General features: G+C 40.0%; 1 protein-coding gene across 1 annotated transcript in view; it reads right to left on the bottom strand.

The window, feature by feature from the left end:
* SEMA3A (semaphorin 3A) overlaps window positions 1-17766 on the bottom strand; it is a 202540-nt gene that overhangs the window by 32926 nt on the left and 151848 nt on the right. The window contains exons 7-11 of the mRNA XM_062178316.1: window positions 11810-11952; window positions 9421-9535; window positions 9257-9326; window positions 5785-5929; window positions 2551-2770 (exon numbers count right to left, since the gene is read on the bottom strand). Coding sequence (XP_062034300.1) covers window positions 2551-2770; window positions 5785-5929; window positions 9257-9326; window positions 9421-9535; window positions 11810-11952 — 693 coding nt within the window. The remainder of the gene's footprint in view (window positions 1-2550; window positions 2771-5784; window positions 5930-9256; window positions 9327-9420; window positions 9536-11809; window positions 11953-17766) is intronic.

Genomic DNA, 17766 nt, shown 5'->3' with positions numbered 1-17766 from the left:
ATTATTTTTATTGTTGTTTTTAAAAAAGTCCTTCACCTCAGCTGTCTCAGGGGAAAACTTCAACATAATATCAGCTTGACCTGGCAGGTTTTCCCAGTTCTGTTATGAAATCAGGGTAGACCAGGAAGACTAAATGGATGTAAAATGCAAGGAATGCTGTCCAGCCCCAGGGGGAGTCGGGCAGGGGCGCCCTCCTCCAGTCACCTGTGGGCCTCTAGCAGCTAGGGGCCCGCGAGGGACAGCTCAATGACCACTGGGTGATGAACGACAATAACCTGATCTCTCCCAATAAACACTGACAATTACCTATTACAGTGGTTTTCCCATAAAGTGCCCATTGGTTAATCAACCTGAGAGCATTAAATTCAGCAATGAGAAGTATAAATGATCAAGACCGTGAAAAGTACTCTTTATAGAGATTTCAAATCCTATTCCCCCCCACCCCCTGCTTTTCACTGTTAGAACAGCCTTTACCCCGAGGTGGCTTAGGAGGCTGTTAAAACGCCAGCATCCCAGGTGGGTTCTTTTTCCTTGTTTGAAAGAAGAACACAGCCTAGGTAAATTTAAAAATCTTACTCTTCTGCATTCCATTTTTGATTAAACTCAATCAATTCTACTTAGCTTCAGTTGGTTCCTCTTAATCCAGTTCAACAGGCTAATTATTTGTGAAGACAAACTTACCAATAAAGAATAAGATACATGAAAAAAAATAGTTCAATAATTCAATGCCATTGATAACCATTTTCAGGCACTGACATGATTATGTGCTGGAAGATCAACAAAGGTTGCTGGTTATCCCTTGTAAAGTTAAAAAAAAAAAAAAAGGAGTCCTCTTTTAAGAGGATCCGTCTATGTTTACAGGACCTTGGGCTACTCATAACACGCAGAGATGAAAGGTAAATTAGGTTAATCTGCTCAGGGCCTCCGATCAGGTCTCCAATACCCAAACACAACTTTATCTCTGTTCCAGATCAAGCTTGACCGAGTAGTATTTCAAACAATTTCACACAAATTGAATCAGATTACTCAACTCGGATCAATATACTATGATGTGCAACTTAGTTAAAGGATAAAATTACTGTAATCAATTTACTTTGCTGACAGATGACCCTGGTCTGTACCGACCTACAGCCATTTGCATCTTCCAACATTCAACATGCTCATGAGGTTGGTGCCTCAAAAGACAGCTGATGTTGGAGAGGAATTAAAAGCTCATGGTTGGGTTTCTTTGGTTAACTACCCGGAAGCAAGCTTTGTTGCTTTGACAGTGAGTGAAGAACTTCTCAACAAGTTGAAGGCAGAGGTGAAGAAAAAGGCAAGTGTGGTATTATTGAGCAAACTTAATTATTCTGCAGAGAGATTCAGTTATAATTTGACATTAAATAATCAACCAATATTTATTGGAAGGAAATCCTATTACATTTTCCAAAGATATTTATAGCCAGAAGTTGATACTTGCAATACATTGACTTTTATGGAACCCTGCATCTCAACGGGATTCTTTTATTCGATAGAGAGACTTTCTTCCCCTAAAGAGACTCTAACTGTATTGCTCAGAACCTGACACTATTACACCTGATAACATAAGGATTTGACAATTTTGTTATAAAACTCTACAGCCTTGAGGCACTTACTGCACAGTTGCCATTCTGGGTAGTTAATGCAATTTTTCCCCCTGTTTCTCCCCATAGTTAATGCATTTTTTTTTTCTGTTTCTCACCAAGGGAAAATAAATGTTATTATACAAGGTTTCAGTGGAGCACTCATTCTCTTTCCCACTGATTTATGTCACTTAACAACGTTAATGGAGACTAGGAATTTATTACCTTGGAATTTGACCCTAAGTAGCAAGTTTCAGATTTGTAACTGGTACTCTGAAAAACAGTATTACTATTAAAAAAGGGTAGGGGACAAATAAAATATCACTTTGAAAATATACCTGCGAAAAATTTGTTCCTATTCATGGAATTTGTAAAATATTGTTAATTTGCTATAGAAATATATCTGGTGATTTCTATTGGATCGGTTTTGCTGTTTTTCTGAAGAGTTACTTTTCTTTTATCCTCTTCTCATTGTATGCCAGAAACACTGAACAAATTTTGTTGCCAATATTTATTTACTGGAAGGTTTTTGCCCTTTGATAACTTTAAAGTTCAGATAATTTTGCATGAATTTACTCTGGAACCATTATTGAACATCCCGAGAATTCCCGACATGTTTTGAGCAGTTCGTCTTTGTTCTAAAAAAATCACTGGCAGAAGAGAGTCACAATTCAAGTCTGAACATTGATTTTTCATGCAATCATTACATTTACCTGATTACATTTATCAGCTCTTCATTGAAAAGGAAATTTATTTTCAATCACTATGTCTCAACTTGTCTGAATACATAACACATTGGTCGGGGGAGAGTGTCCAGGGTTTTAGCCATTCATTACAGGTGACCCACACTTCGCAAGCCACTATAAAAACTCCTTTGGTTCTTTGAATACTTAATCAGTTAGACACAGCACTCTCAAAGAAAATTCACAGCTGAAGTTCCAAAGCCTACCTGTTCCAATAAACATGACATCGTACTGGCCGTCTTCTGCGTCCACCCTGTCTACTACAATCTGTGTGAACTGGTAATTCACGTCGGTTTTGACCATTATCGGGCGGTTATTAATAGGAAACACCGGATTGTACATGGCCGGATGACTTCTTGCGAAGGTGATTACGTCATCAGGGAGGTCCTTTGTGGACTCGAAGCCACCAAACGTTTTACTGGGACACTGTTTGGATAAAGAGGATGATTTTTTTTAATAAATTCAATGTATAGGATTATAAGTGACATAATAATACATGATCTCAATATTCTAAGGGCATAATGTGATTATTTTTAAAGTTAGGTAACTAATAAACTAAAAATACAAGTTATTTTCAGTTACTGCCTACTTAAATTATTAGTTGTGATATACAGTGTGTATTTCCTAAATGTATCACTTCTCAATGGGACTTAGTCATAATTTCTTATCCAAAGCTATATATTCAAAGTACAGGAGAAGTCTGAAGCTTCTATTAGTGGTTCTATCATGGTTTTATTCCTGTGATAGATGAAGTATTTGACATAAAGAACAGAACATGCTACCAAATTACTGAAGGTAATTAATCATTAGGTTAGAGAAACACAGGGTATGATTTTCTCAGACATGTTAATTTTTTTTACTATGGCATCATGCTAAAACAAGTGCTCCTTTCAAACTAAAAGACACTATTCTAGATTGCTTTATTTCTAACCCAACCCTGCAAAAGGAGCTCCAATGACTTTAAGAAATCAAGGACCAGTTTTTAAAGACAAGGACAGGTTTTTGTTCAAAGAGTTTAGCCACCTCCATAGCACAGAAGCTGACCCATAAGCAAGCCATCCTGACCAGGCCAGAAGGTGCCATTGTGTACGCGCATGGTCACCCCGTGTACAAACATGCCACCCATGGCAATACAGCAGGGAGGAGAGGCTGAGATTTCACTGCGTCTCTTTCCCGTGCATTAATTATGCAGGACAAGCATTCATAGAGTACAAGATCTCCAATCCCTTGCTTTTCATCTTATGCTTAAGTAATTTCTGCCATTTAATATAAGAGCTTGGGAGACGAAATGTAATTAAGAAAGGTTCCTGATCTTACAAGAAGTTTAGAATGAGAAATCAATTGTCTTTGTTGTTACCTTGAAAAAAATCATTAATAATTCATGAGAGGTGAAATAAATAAACCTGTTTTGAAATGGCAGGATTATATACATGTATATATAGGCATGTATAAATAATATATATATATAAATATATATAGTTTATACATATACATGCATACACAAAAGGACTTAAGAATTTTCTTTTTGTTTTTATTAAGTAAATTATAAAGTCAGTTACTTATAGAATTTCAAATATCTATTTAAAAGCCTAGCAGAGACAATAAAACATTTTCATGACATGTAAAATTATTTCTGTGCGTCTCTACAACCATAAAAAATAGTCTGCAAAAATTTAGAAATGCCTGGTTGACAATGGAAGTAAGAGATTTATTTTCAGTTTTTGTCTTATAATTTTTGTCTTGTTCTCTAGCCTGGCTGTCCTTTTACTTTCTGGCTAATATTACCTATATCATAGGCCTTTCCTTGGAAATAAAGAAAACGTTGTTGTACCAACACAATGTTTGCAGTTTGCTTATCATGGTTTCCCCAGCTGTGTCTGAAGGCATGCAATTCTCAGCTGGGCCCTTTGGGATTAACACACTCAGCTCAGTGAAGTTGATTCCCAGAGCGAGGTGTCTTCTCCAACTCCTAGGTTAGACACTGCTTCCAGCCTCCTGTCTCCGACCCTGGGTGCTCACTGCTGACTTAGCTTCCTACGGTGTAACAGTGATCTCTGAATGGTGGACGAGAACACAGGCTGTAGAACTAAACCACCCAGACTGAACCCTGGTTCTGCTACTTAACCCCTCAGAGTTCTCATCTGTGAAATGGGACAAGAATGAGTTTTTGAGGTTATTACACATTCAGATAAAAAACGTCATGTATTTTTGTAGCTCAGAATAGTAGCACAGTATCTAAGGATTGATTTCATCAGGTTTGTTGACATGAACCAGCAAAGGGTTAGTTTATATTTAGAACATCCTGGCATGAATGAGCCACAGGGATATAAAACTGTCTACCAACCACGAAAAACAGTTTACCATTAAAATATAAGGTAAATATATTGTTTCTTTTATAAAATCCTTTTGACTTGCTATAATCAAAAAGATAATTCAGTCTTATTTATTTTTCTAAAAGTTTATTTTGGGTTTTTTGATACAAGATTCATCGGCTAAGATTAATATTTGTAAAATACAAAGTATTTAATGTTTTCAAAAATAGACTGAGCAATACAGCAACAACAAGAATACTCAAAGTGTCCCCTAATGAAATAGTTAGAAAAACTAGAATAATTTGCTTGAACTCAACAGAATAAAAAAACATTGAAGTGAAATTAAACCAATGGCTACATTTCAAATATGAGTTTTTAAAAATAAAATTGTTTACTTAAAAATCTGGGGAAAAAACGTCTGCCCAACTTTTTGTTCTTAGCTTGAAGGTACACAGGTTCTGAAGTTGGTTCTCCAGTATATTCTTCATCTACTTTCATAATATTTTAATTATTAAAAATTTTAATTTTAATTTTTTCCCTCCCACTTAATGTACGAAATGAGCTGTCAAGAGAGGGACTAAGTCCAGCTGGACTCTGTTTCCGCTGTCTCTGAAAGCCATTTCCACCATATCCCATTCAGAAAGAAAGAAAGAAGGCCATCCACTCAGTCTCCATTTCTTTTTTTTTTTCTTTTTTTAACTTTTATTTAATGAATATAAATCTCCAAAGTACAGTTTATGGCTTTTCCCTCCCCATAACTTCCCTCCCATCCGCAACCACCCCATCTCCCGCTCCCTCTCCCATTCCATTCACATCAAGATTCATTTTCAATTATCTTTATATACGTAAGACTGATTTAGTATCTATTAAGTAAAGATCTCAACAGTTTGCACCCGCAAGTCTCCATTTCTAAAAAGTCATGGTATGAGAAAACGGAAGCACTTAACTGAAACACTGGGATCTGTGACGTTCCAGGGAAGAGCAGAGAATCCTGCTTTCATTTTCATTTATGCTCTCGGAATCTTGGTTCTTCAATGTCTTGATGTACTATGTTTATAGCTATATTTTTAAAAACTTAGCTTTTTCAGAAAGACACGCATTTCATGGCTGAACACCTAAGCCACTTACCGTTCCCGGCCTTGGATAGGGGACTCTTCCTTGGTAAGGCACCCACTGGTAGTTGGGGCCGTCCCTGTGAGCGTAGGGACCCAGGAACACTCTGCGCACGTCACTCATGCTGTACATACACACGGCGGAGCCCCTGAAGATGTTACTGAAGAAGAGGCAGGGAACAAAACAGGCGTTCCTTTAGACACTGGCAAGGGAGCTTAACTTTCAGAGAATCATTTCCAATACTCCGCAAGACTTTTTGGTGCTTTACAAATCATACAGATTTTAACAATATATATACGAGAACAAATGATGATTTCTCAAAAATAGAGGTCATGGAAGAACATACTTAGAGCTCACAGAATCTGTTCATTCATATCACAGACTATTAATGATCTTCTATGAATGAATGTTTCCCTTTAATACCAAAATATAAACTTTGTTTAAGCTGCAAACATCATTATTGTAGCCATAAAACTTTTGAACCAGCAAGAATGTTTATGAATTCACAGGCTAAGCTGAAACAGGTGCAGCCAATCATGAATGTCAAGTAATGTGTCACATTCTATTATCTCTAACTCCCAAAACACCAAAAGTGTTAGATGAAGTAACAGAGTTTGATTTTCGTCAAGGCACTTAAAATCATCTCTTTCCATCACAGAAAACAGTTTTAAGTTAGTAGCTATTATGCTCAGTGCAAGTGCGGAATTACTGCAATTATTTCTAGCACTTTAAGTAATTGAAATAAACTGGAAGTGTGCCACTGAGCTATCACAATTTTCCATTTTATTCTACTTATACACACTACAGTTCTGAGGAGCATATTTATAAAAAGATGTTAAACAGTTGTGCAGACTTAAAATAGGGGATGCTTATCTTTTAACCATTTTCTTCCCATAGACAATTACATATAAATCAGACCAGAAGGAAAACATGCGCTGCTGGGAGCTTATCATGGGAAACTGCTACGGACAGGCAATGGGAGACTGCAAACTCCATGAGGGAAGGGCCCAGGGCTAACTTCTCTGCTGCTACATCCATTGGATATGTCTATGGAGCTTAATAAACATACAATGTGTCTATGGAGCTTAATAAACATACAATGTGTCTATGGAGCTTAATAAACATGCAGGGGATGTAATAATGTTTCCATAGGAGAATCAATGGCAAATTAGCACATATTTGGGGCGCCACAGCTTGTCATGCAGAGTTTATACTAAGCTTCTCTTTGCCAATGTTACTCGTTTTGCTTCTCTACTGATGGAGCAGCTAACGGTCCTCAGGGAAAACCTGGATGAATGTGATTTATAGCTGTGAGACTCACACCAAAGTCCTGAAGAATACATGGAAAATGAAAAGATCAGCTTGTTTTGGTGTTAGAAATTTTGAAAGCCATGGCTGTGGTTTTCATCATACCCATTTTCATGAACCCTCTCATACAAACGTCCACCTCAGCGAAGTGGAGAGGTGCAATGACCTTCAGCCAGTGATAGCCAATGTGGAGTCCATGGACCAACAATATGGGCAGCGACTTGTCACAAAGATTTCTAGGCCCTGTCCCGTTCTTATTGAACCAGAGACTCTGGGGCAGGGTCCAGCCATTTGAATGTTAACGTGGCCTCTGGTCACTCTGAGGCACACTCCAGTCTGAGACCCACCGGGCTGAGGACAGAGGCAGCAGAAGAAATCGATGAGTGTTTAATTTAAGCCTCCTCCATTATTTTCTTTGGTATTCTCTTTATTTTTATATCAAAGGGGAAAATATTCATGCACAGGAAACTGCATACAGTTTTGGTAATATGTCTTAATTTGCATTTGTTAATTTTTAACTTAAGTAAAATGTCCAAGTAATTTGTTATGACTTAACATTTACAGAATAATGTAGGGTTGGGCTTTGCAGTTAATCTTTTCCTTTATGCTACCTTGGTCACTTTGTGGTTCTTTTTCTAATTTTGTATTTTAAATGATTTTTAAAAACATTTTGTCTGTTTATCAATTCGTATCCTTATTCATATAGTATGCAAAAGTGTGTGTGTGTTCCTGTCAACAACTTCAGGTAATGTGAACTCTACACCAAATGTAAGGATGAGTGCGACATTGTGCACCAAAGAACACGGGCTTTGGCCGGCACCGTGGCTCACTAGACTAATCCTCCACCTGCGGCACTGGCACCCCGGGTTCTAGTCCCAGTTGGGGCACTGGTTCTGTCCTGGTTGCCCCTCTTCCAGGCCAGCTCTCTGCTGTGGCCAGGGAGTGCAGTGGAGGATGGCCCAAGTGCTTGGGCCCTGCACCCGCATGGGAGACCAGGAGAAGCACCTGGCTCCTGGCTTCTGATAGGTGCAGTGCCGGCCATAGTGGCCATTTGGGGGGTGAACCAACGGAAGGAAAACACCACACAGGCTTAACCTCAGTGTGCAGTTAGTGCTCAAGGGTTTTTGATGTAGGTTTTAGAATGGTTATTTCAAAAATCTTGATTACAAGGCAGCCAGTAAAGATCTAAGTGGAGTCTGAATTAAAAATGAGCAATTAGATGAAAAAAAAAAAAAAGAGAATGTGTTTACTGATTTAAGAGCTTTAAAATGTTTATACTTTAAGCTTACTGGATGGTTAATGACTTTGTAAAGTAGCTAAAAGTAATTTACTATTTTTTCCCTAAAATAATTTAGTGGTTTCATTTGTGAACAATCAACTTTCCCTAAACCTGTACATTCCTACTTGACTTCCAGAGGCCTGTGCGGGAAAGAGCAGCAGAGGCTGTGTGTGGAGCGGAGCGGGAGGGCCATGGCTGCACTGGGTTTTCTGCGTGTGCTTTCTCCCAGAGCCTCTCCGTTTGGTCCGATGACTTTCAGTGGGTTTCTGGGCTCAACGGGCATTTGAGCTCTTCCTTTATCTCAAGATTTAGCAACTCATCAGAGGGGCCCAGAGACAGAGACAGAAGGAGAATTGTTTTAGTTACATACGTAACAGCTTCTAAATTAAGTTTCCTCATTCTGGCTTGTAGCATTAGACTCTCTCACTGAAATTCAGGTTTCCATTTTCACGAGTATAATATTGTGCATTTCATTGAAATGTTTTAAGACAAAGCTCTACATAGGGTATGACAAATTTTTCAAGGCGGCGATTCTATATAGAGTGAGGGTATATCTGTTAAAATTCATTCTTTTTTTATTTTAAAAATTTTTTTATTTAATGAATATAAATTTCCAAAGTACAGCTTATGAATTACAAAGGCTTCCCCATCCACAACTTCCACCCCACTGGAACCTTCCCCTTTCCCACTCGCTCTCCCCTTCCATTCCCATCAAGATGCATTTAAAATTTATTCTTAAACACAATAACTTCTTAGGTCACAACTCACTTCAGTCGCACTAGAATAGACTAAAGCTCCAAGGTCAAGTGAACCTTGGTCTTTCAGGAATATACATTCACGGGTTGCAGACACCTCAAAGCACAGAAAGTACGTGGGGTTTGTAGGTGGAAAGTCCGTTACCTGGAAGTGGTAAACACGCCATAGACAATGGGATTCTTAGGGTCTTTAGAGTTCATTAGGAACACATCCTCTGTTAGGAAACAAAATTGGGGAAAGTTGCATTTTTCGTGGCTATGACAAAGTCTCAGCAAATGTGCTGTGTAGCAGACCCGCCAGCTACTTACGCAGTTCATCAAAGTGAGTGTCGATGCCGTTGGGCCCTGGCACTGAGCAGACGAGCCTGGCTTTGAGGAAGGTTGTCCACTTGTTCACCAGGCTCCTGTGTCCCCCGAAGTCGTTCTGGAAGGGAGAAAGCCAGAGTAAGCCCTGAGCACGCAGACGGCAATTCCAGATCCGTCTCTTCTCTCTCTCGGGATGGATCCAGATACCATTTCTCATTCTCCCCCCGCCCCCCCTTTTTTTTTTGGAAAGAAAAGAAAGGTTTATTTACAACTATAGAAATCCCCAATTTCTCATTTTCCAAAAGTCCCACAGTCATGTTGAATGACTGGATAGAAGTAACTATGATTTATTATATTGTTGGGCAAATTGGCTCAGCTCTTATTCAAGGAATTATTCACAATAAATGTAGGTTAACATCAAAAAGCAAATTTTAAGCATATGAGGTAGTAAATATATTAATTTGCTCAACTTTGTCATCTCACAATGATATTTCAAATCATCTTGTTGTATATAATAAGTGCAAGGATAATTCAATACATCAAAGGAAAATATTTATTGTGATATACAAAACTTTGAAATCTACACATTGTGCTTTTAAAACTTTTTAGATTTATATAAAGGAAGCAAATTGCGTGTATTTCATATATACAGTTTTCAGAACATAATGATCCTTCTCACACTACCCTCCTTCCCTCATTCACACCCTCTCTCCTAATTTCTTATTTTTCTTTTAACTTTTGCAATGACATCCTTCCAATTTATAATCACAAGCTTAACCTCCCACTAAATAAAGAATTCAACAAGTAGTAAGCAGAACAACCCCTGTTCCTCAGGAGTATAGACAAGGACTATAAACAGTCAATTATTGTTTATAGTGCTTTAATAATATGCATTTCCATTAACTTTTTGAAATGCCGTCATATACAGAATTTCTACTTGTCAGCTAAAAATAATTTTTAAAAAGTCACCTCACTTTAATGAACACTTATTACTCTTGTTTTTTAGTGTAGGTCTCTCTCTCCTACCTATTATTCCCTCACCTGTTCCTAGCCAGTGCGTATACAGCAGGCATTCAACAAGCACTTACTGCATGGATGATTAATGCATTCCTTATCATTTATACTGAAAAGCATCAAACATTTTATAAGCTTAAAGTGTTGAAAATAATTTATACTTTATAAATAGCTTGTTGAGAAAATATTTGCATAAGTTTAATAAGGAAATTCATTCCAGAGAAAATATTTTGAACGTGTCTCTTCACTACAAAAAAATGAAACAAACATAAAACTCACAAAATCAAACTCATAGTTTTAACCTAAATGTTGCCATAAATTCTATAAAGTATGTATATGCTTACTAGCAACTCATTCTTTTAAAATAATATTTATGTGTATATAAATCAGAATACTGATTTGTATTTTATTTATATAACTTTAGAGTAAATTCTTCTAGTATAATAAGATTTTTTTAACCCTTGTAAGCAGTGATGAATATTTTAAATATAATTTCCATTTGGTAGAGAAGAGTCTCATCTATTTCACATATTATTTGTATGGTTTCTAGATAGCTAATTTTTAAGCTTTTCATTAATAATTAGATCATGACTGAGATAAGAAGATGCCACAAAAAGAACATACATTAAAATTTCAAGATAGTTTCTTGAAAGGAATGGTTATGTCTTAAAGTACATCTTGGGTCTGGCTTTGCGACTTCGTTTAGCTGGAAAGGGCTTTAATCAGGAATAAGTTGGCTCTATTCCTCTTGAGTATGTACTGCCCTAGCCACTGTGATGGGGAAAGAGCAGTACTGTAGATGGTCTTCACACTGATGATACAGATGAATCCAAAAGCACTTATTCTGTGCATCTTATATCATCATGCAGTATTACATCTGACATGCCACATAATGAATGGAGTTCCTCAGGCAGTCGACGCTTAGAGCTTCAAGACTATGTGGACACGTACAGAGGCTGCCGTAATCAACTTGCAAAAATGAGCTTTAATATTTTCTCTCTGAGATTAATGCTTCAGTTTTCTAAGCAATATTCATTCACAGATTACAAGAAACGACCCATGCCTGGAAATAGCAAAAAACATACTTTCCTAGGTAATTGAAAAGGTTTTGCTTCTCTAGAATGTCACACCAGGATCATTTAATGGACCTGGGAAGTCATGCGGTTCCCCTACGACCTCCACCTGAAGCTGGGCGATGAAGACTCACTCAAGAGCAACTGGGACACACTTCCCGCCACACTGTGTCATCTACACATGACACAAGTGATTACTCGGGCCCCGGCCATATCTGTCATCGCACTTGCCCGCGGGTGGAAAACGGGCGGAAATGAAACCGTGACTGGGCATGACATCCCCGGCTTCCTTCTCGGTGCCTCACCTTGCATATCTGACCTACTCTTGCGTGAGTGGCTTTTCCAGAGTGTTCTCCGTCTATGGCATTTTCACGGAAGAAGAAGTACACTTTGTCATCTTCGGGGTTGTCACTCTCTGGGATGAGGTGAGCGCTAATGAACCTTGGATCTGGGAGACAAATGACAGCACACTCATTACACTGATTCACACTTTGCTACGTAGCACCATTAATAGCAGTCCACTCTCGCTTTTCTCTTACCTCTTATTTGAGCTATTTTTAGAAACAAATCTTTCCTTAGTTCACTTTTTCAGTTCATGTGAACTATTCTTTATGCATTCTAAAGTATGCTACAAATCACTTTAAATGTCCAGAAAAATCCACGTATTTGGTTTGGAAGGTTGTGAGTAGGTGCAGGAATTCTCATGGGATCACATATTGCAAAGGCATTAGTGGATATTAAAACATTTTGCAAACTCCAAGGACTATCAAATATTATTTATTGCCATCACCATTGTTATTCTTCCTATCAGCCATAAAATTATGTGAATCAAACTCACCATCAGGCTCTTGGCAATCTCTGGTGAAGACTGAATGGGATGGGAAAGGAGAGGTTCACCTAAAACAGAAGTGCAAGTCCTCTCCTGTGTTCCCGTCTCCGTAAATGCCAGCATCGCTGTGCTGGGAGCGTAGGCCTGGAGCCCTGGAGTTCCCTGGAGCTCCCTCCCCCTCATCTGCCACATCCTGTCCATCAGCTTGTCCCCGTTCCTCCCCACTTCTGACCCCATGCTTCACTGTCACCCTCTCAGGCCATGGTGCTTGCCCGGATCCTCGGCTTCGCTTCCTCAGTAGCTCCTGTTCTCGCCTTTCAACCTCGGTCAACCAGAATGAAGCCCGGAGATGCTCCTCCACGCCACCCTCTTTCCAACTCACCAGCACTGAACTGTAAACCCTTCCAACAACCAGAAGCCATCCATGATGGCGTCCCTGCTCTCTCTCCTGACTTTTCCCCACCTACCCTTCCTTCTCCAACGTCCACCGGGCCACAGAGACCGACTCCCTACCTGGCCCCCCAACACACTGCTCAGTCTTGCCTCGGAGTTTCCTCCCTGAGGAGCTTTCTGCCCTTGTACGGCCTTACTGCTGGAGTCTGACTTCTACTCAAGTCTTCATTCAAATACGACGTGATCACAGAGATCTCGGTTGGCTTCCCTATGTGAAGCAATGACATCTCACCTGCTGCTCACTCCCTACCTCTCTTCATGCATTGCCTTCTTTCTTAACACCATTCAATGCCTGATATGATCTCTCCCCCCCCTTCTTCCCCCCTCCCATCCATTTCATCTTCATCTTCCTCCCTCCTAACCCCAGTGGAATATAAGCTTGATGAGGACAAGGACTTCTGTGTATTTTATACAGAATGGAAACCAGCAATGTTTCAAATTTCCACTAAAAAATGCTGCTGTGAATACCTGAGTTGGTATGGCTGTGGCTTATACAAGCTCTATAAAAATGTCAGAGTTTTATGGCTTTAACATGCTTAAAACTGAGTTTATCTCACAAAAAGCACTTAGGACATCGCAGACATTTAAATTCTTACAGTAATCTACCTTTACTCCCACAGTGAATTGCGTTATCAAGGCAACATTGCAATACATACACACGGGTCAGCACCAGTCTTGAGAGACCAGGAAAGAGATCAGAACCCTGAAACTGGTTTTGTCCATATCCAATCCAAGTTATTGAGTCCTGAACTTTACACCTGTGAGTAATCATCATTATCATGTGTTCTATGCTTGTAACCTTCCCTTAACATTTGCTCTGGGACCAGGCACTTAGTGCATTTCACAGGGCTGCAGGCAAATTATACAGACTCTGTAGGTAATGTGAAACATATGAAATATTACCTATTCAAATTGAAAGTTCAGTGTGGCAGTGAACAAGAGCAGGAGAGTAATAATGACAACACAGAATAATGTAGCCCTAGGGTTTTTTAAAAGATACATCAAATAATACATTCATAATTGTTTGCAAAGCTTATACTTGTTTACATGCATCAATTATTTACATATATGTGTTTGTCTCGTGAGCAATGATGAGCAGAATAAATAATGTGACATGGGATTTGGGTTTCTTGTCACAAACCAGAGTTATGACAACACTGATGTCTGGCTCCTGGCAATGTGTTCGGGTGCACCTGTGTGTGTGCACAAACAACACGGGACTGCACGCTCAGTCACTCACAACTTTCACGACCCTTGGCAAGACTGACTTCTCACTTCAGATGCCTAGGTTTCAGCTTGGGTTTGTTTTAAGTTGAGTTATTTTAAACTGGGTTCTATTCACCTCGTGTGTCAAAATAATTCACATAAAAACAAATATTCTAAGGTTAAGGTGTATGAGACAACTTTGTAAAATGTTAACAGATGAACACATTTCATTACTGTTATTCCATGTATTATCATTATGATGGTAGTGACAGGAAGCCTGTATCATATGCTATACTTGGGACTTTCATTATAAGCAAGCCACAGAGAAGAAATAAAGTATCACACATTCTTCTCTTTTAAACCAGGAGCATTGGAGGGAAATGTTGGTCCAATGTTACCTCCTAAATCAGTGCAAGTATTCCTACACATATTTGAATAAATTAAAGAATTTCAAATAATCAAGTCCAACTTCTTTTAAATTATCTATTTGAGAGAGAGAGGGAAATAGAGAGCGGTTCCATCTGCCAGTTCACTCCTCAAATGCCCACGACGGCCAAGTTTGGCTGATGGCTGGAGCCAGGAACCAGGAATTCAATCCCGATCTCCCACATGGTAGCAGGTCCCGATTCCTTGAGCATCTGTCACCTTAGCCTCCCAGGGTCAGCATCAGCAGGAAGCTGGAATCAGGAGCTGCACAGATTTCACACTCAGGCCCTGAGATGTGGGACTCAGGCACCTTCAACAAAGTGTTAACTGCCAGGCCAAACACTAGCTCTGCCCCACCCCAGTCTCTTTTTATTAGATTATAGCTGTAGACAAGACACTGAAGAGGAAACAAACACTACTTCCTCCTTGTTCTTAGAAAACTACAGTCGAGCAAAGCAATGTTAGAAGCACAAAACTGACAACAAAGTGACATGCTGGGCATGTAGATGCTGATGGCCCCTAAGCTGGCATTGGGCACCAGAGAAGGCACCATTGAGCATCTTGTTTCCAAGACATTGGAAGATCTTTATTATCTTACAAATGCAGGCCTGGGTGGGAAATAATTCAAGCACATTATCAGGCACATTCCTTGTCAAGAGGACCTCACTCTACTCTCCCTCTTCACATACAGCAGGCTTGGAGCTTTCCACGGGTATGTTAATATTCTGGCCCACTCTTGTTGGTAGCCCCAAAGGAATCATCCATACAAAAGGAAACCACACTTGTTGAAGTAGAAAAAGAACATCTAAGAAAAACTGCCAATTTAACGTAAGTTGTCCTCAAGCAGCTTAAGTTATATCTTAGAGTTGGAAAAGCATTTGTTCCCATTTCAAAATACCATATCCATCTAGGAAGCGACTTCAAAAATTTTGTGGAAAAGCCATATTACAAAAAAACTATGCATTAATTTTAGAACTTTTCCCATCAAAATAAACTTGCCTTCTAAGTCTATTTTTCCATGAACTTTTTGAAGTCCCCTCATATTTTAGTTGCTCTCTGAGAATTTAAAAGGATCTATTCTTTTCCAAATATTTCACATCTACAAGACATTCTCTTGGGTCACAAACTCTGACTAACTTGTGTTTTCCACCTCTTCAATCTCACAGACTTTGCCTTCCTTTCCTTCTTGTATTTTTCCTGCTTACACCTCTCTCTCGCTCTCATTCTCTCAGTCTCCTCCTCGATCAAGCCCTTCTTTACCCAAGCCCATCATTCTAATCAGTCTTTCTATCTTCCCTACCATCTTAGAGCCTCTTGGCTCCCTGGAGCTCCACTGCACCTGCACCTGCCTTTGGAAACCCCAGAGCCTTCTCTACCCCCTCCCCTTAAGCAAGTTGAAGAAAACCATATAATCATAGTAAATGGATCTGCTACAGATTCAAGCTATTCTTCCTAAACAAGAATCCGTGTTGCCAAGGAGTATTGCAAATTAGCTTTTAGTGACTCACTATAGATTTGTTATCAGCAACTGTTTACAATCATCCTATGTCTTACTTTGCTCTCCAGGGAGAGTTCTGCTAGTTCCTGCACTGTTGAGAGGAAGGACATTTGGGAACTCCTCTCTCCTGTTCTGCCCCTCCCACCCTCCAATTTGTCTTTTCTTCCTTTCTGTGGAAGAAAGTTCATTCCTCATTTCTGCGTCTCAAGCCTGAGTCTACATGCACTGAACATTCAAGTGACTTTCTCCTATTTTACGTGAACTCACTCATCATTTATTTTTCATTTATCATCTATTTGCTAAGCTCTAATTCTATGCTCCAGGTTGTGAGAGACTGTCTGTGAGAGGATGTCATGGTGAAATCTTTTCTTTCCACAGGGTTTCTATCTGCAAGGAAATTCCAACAGCAAAAGGGATCGGTTATTAAGTTGTACAAAAAAGCCAAAAATAAGAATTTGGAAAGAATGAAGTGCCAAATACAGGGGACATTTAATCTCATCTTGAAGGAATTAATGTACTCTTTTCACAGAAAATTTGATGTTTACTTTAACATATCAAGAATAACCAGGAGTGTCTTAGTAGACAGGGGCACAATCGCAGGAACAGCACAGCCATAGCCATACACACGGAGGTTGGTCAGACAGTTTAACAGAGACCAGAAGGGGAAGGAAGTCATGTTCAGTTGCATGTAGGCGCTCTCTCTCTCTTTTTAAAAACTCAATTATTTGAGAGGTAGAGTTACAGACAGAGAAAGGGAGAGATAGAGAGAGAGGTCTTGTATCTACTGCTTCATTCCCCAGATGGCTGCGACGACTGGAGCTGGGCCAATCTGAGACCAGGAACCAGGAGCTTCTTCCAGGTTTCCCACGCAGGTGCAGGGACCCAAGCCTTAGGCCATCTTCTGCTGCTTTCCCAGATACATTATCAGGGAGCTGGATCAGAAGAGGAGCAGTTGGGACTTGAACCTGCACCCGTACGAAATGCCAGCATCGCAGGTAGAGGCTTAACCTGCTATGGCACAGTGCATGTATGTCTTTTAAGGCTATGGGGGCAGCCACTAAAGTGTTTTAAAGCTGACATTGATGTTTCCCAGTCTTGTTTTAGGAAGATAACTCTACTGTAGAGGGGAACAAAGGAAAACAAGGTGGAGCAAGAACAAAGGCAGTGCCTTCTGGGACACCTGCATCCTGCCTGCTTTGAGTCCCAGCTCTGCTTCTAATTCCACCTTCCTGATGGCTCAAGCAACTGAGATCCTACCACGCGTGTGGAGACCTGGATCGAGTTCCCAGTCTCCAGCTTCACCCTGGCCCCGCCCTGGCTGATGTGGGCAGTGGGCCAGCAGATGCAAGATCTTTTTTTTCTCTGATTCTGCCTTGCAAGCAAATAAAAGGAAATAAATGAAAATTTAAAAAATGCAAAGAGCGCAGCAAGGATACAGGAAGCTTGGTGGCTATCACAGAAACGTGAGTGAGACGCGATGGGGCCCTCAGCCTGCTTGGGGCTGTGGAGTGTGAAGGAAGAGGGCGCACACAAGGACCACTGGGAAGTAGAACTCAGGAGCTGTGTTCTTGGATGGGAGTTCGACTATAAATAACGGTGAGAGAGCGAGAAGAGGAACTCATCTCAACCACTGGGTCGAGAAGAAGCATTTATGGAACAAGGGGCGGGTGATGCAGTGAGACTGGGGCAGGTGGCGATGGGAGAGGAGAAGGATCAGCTCCGTTCAGTGCATCTCTAGAGTGGGGGGCTGTGGCGGCTTCCCACGGGTCGTGGGCGAAGACCTCAGCAGAGAAATGTGGATTGAAGTCGAAGGCCTTGAAGTTGAGCCAGTGGAGTGATCAGGAAGTGAA

Source organism: Lepus europaeus, chromosome 20, assembly GCF_033115175.1.
Source record: "Lepus europaeus isolate LE1 chromosome 20, mLepTim1.pri, whole genome shotgun sequence".
Classification (NCBI taxonomy): domain Eukaryota; kingdom Metazoa; phylum Chordata; class Mammalia; order Lagomorpha; family Leporidae; genus Lepus; species Lepus europaeus.
The sequence above is the reverse complement of the archived record's forward strand: the minus strand, read 5'-3'. Positions and strand labels throughout refer to the sequence as shown.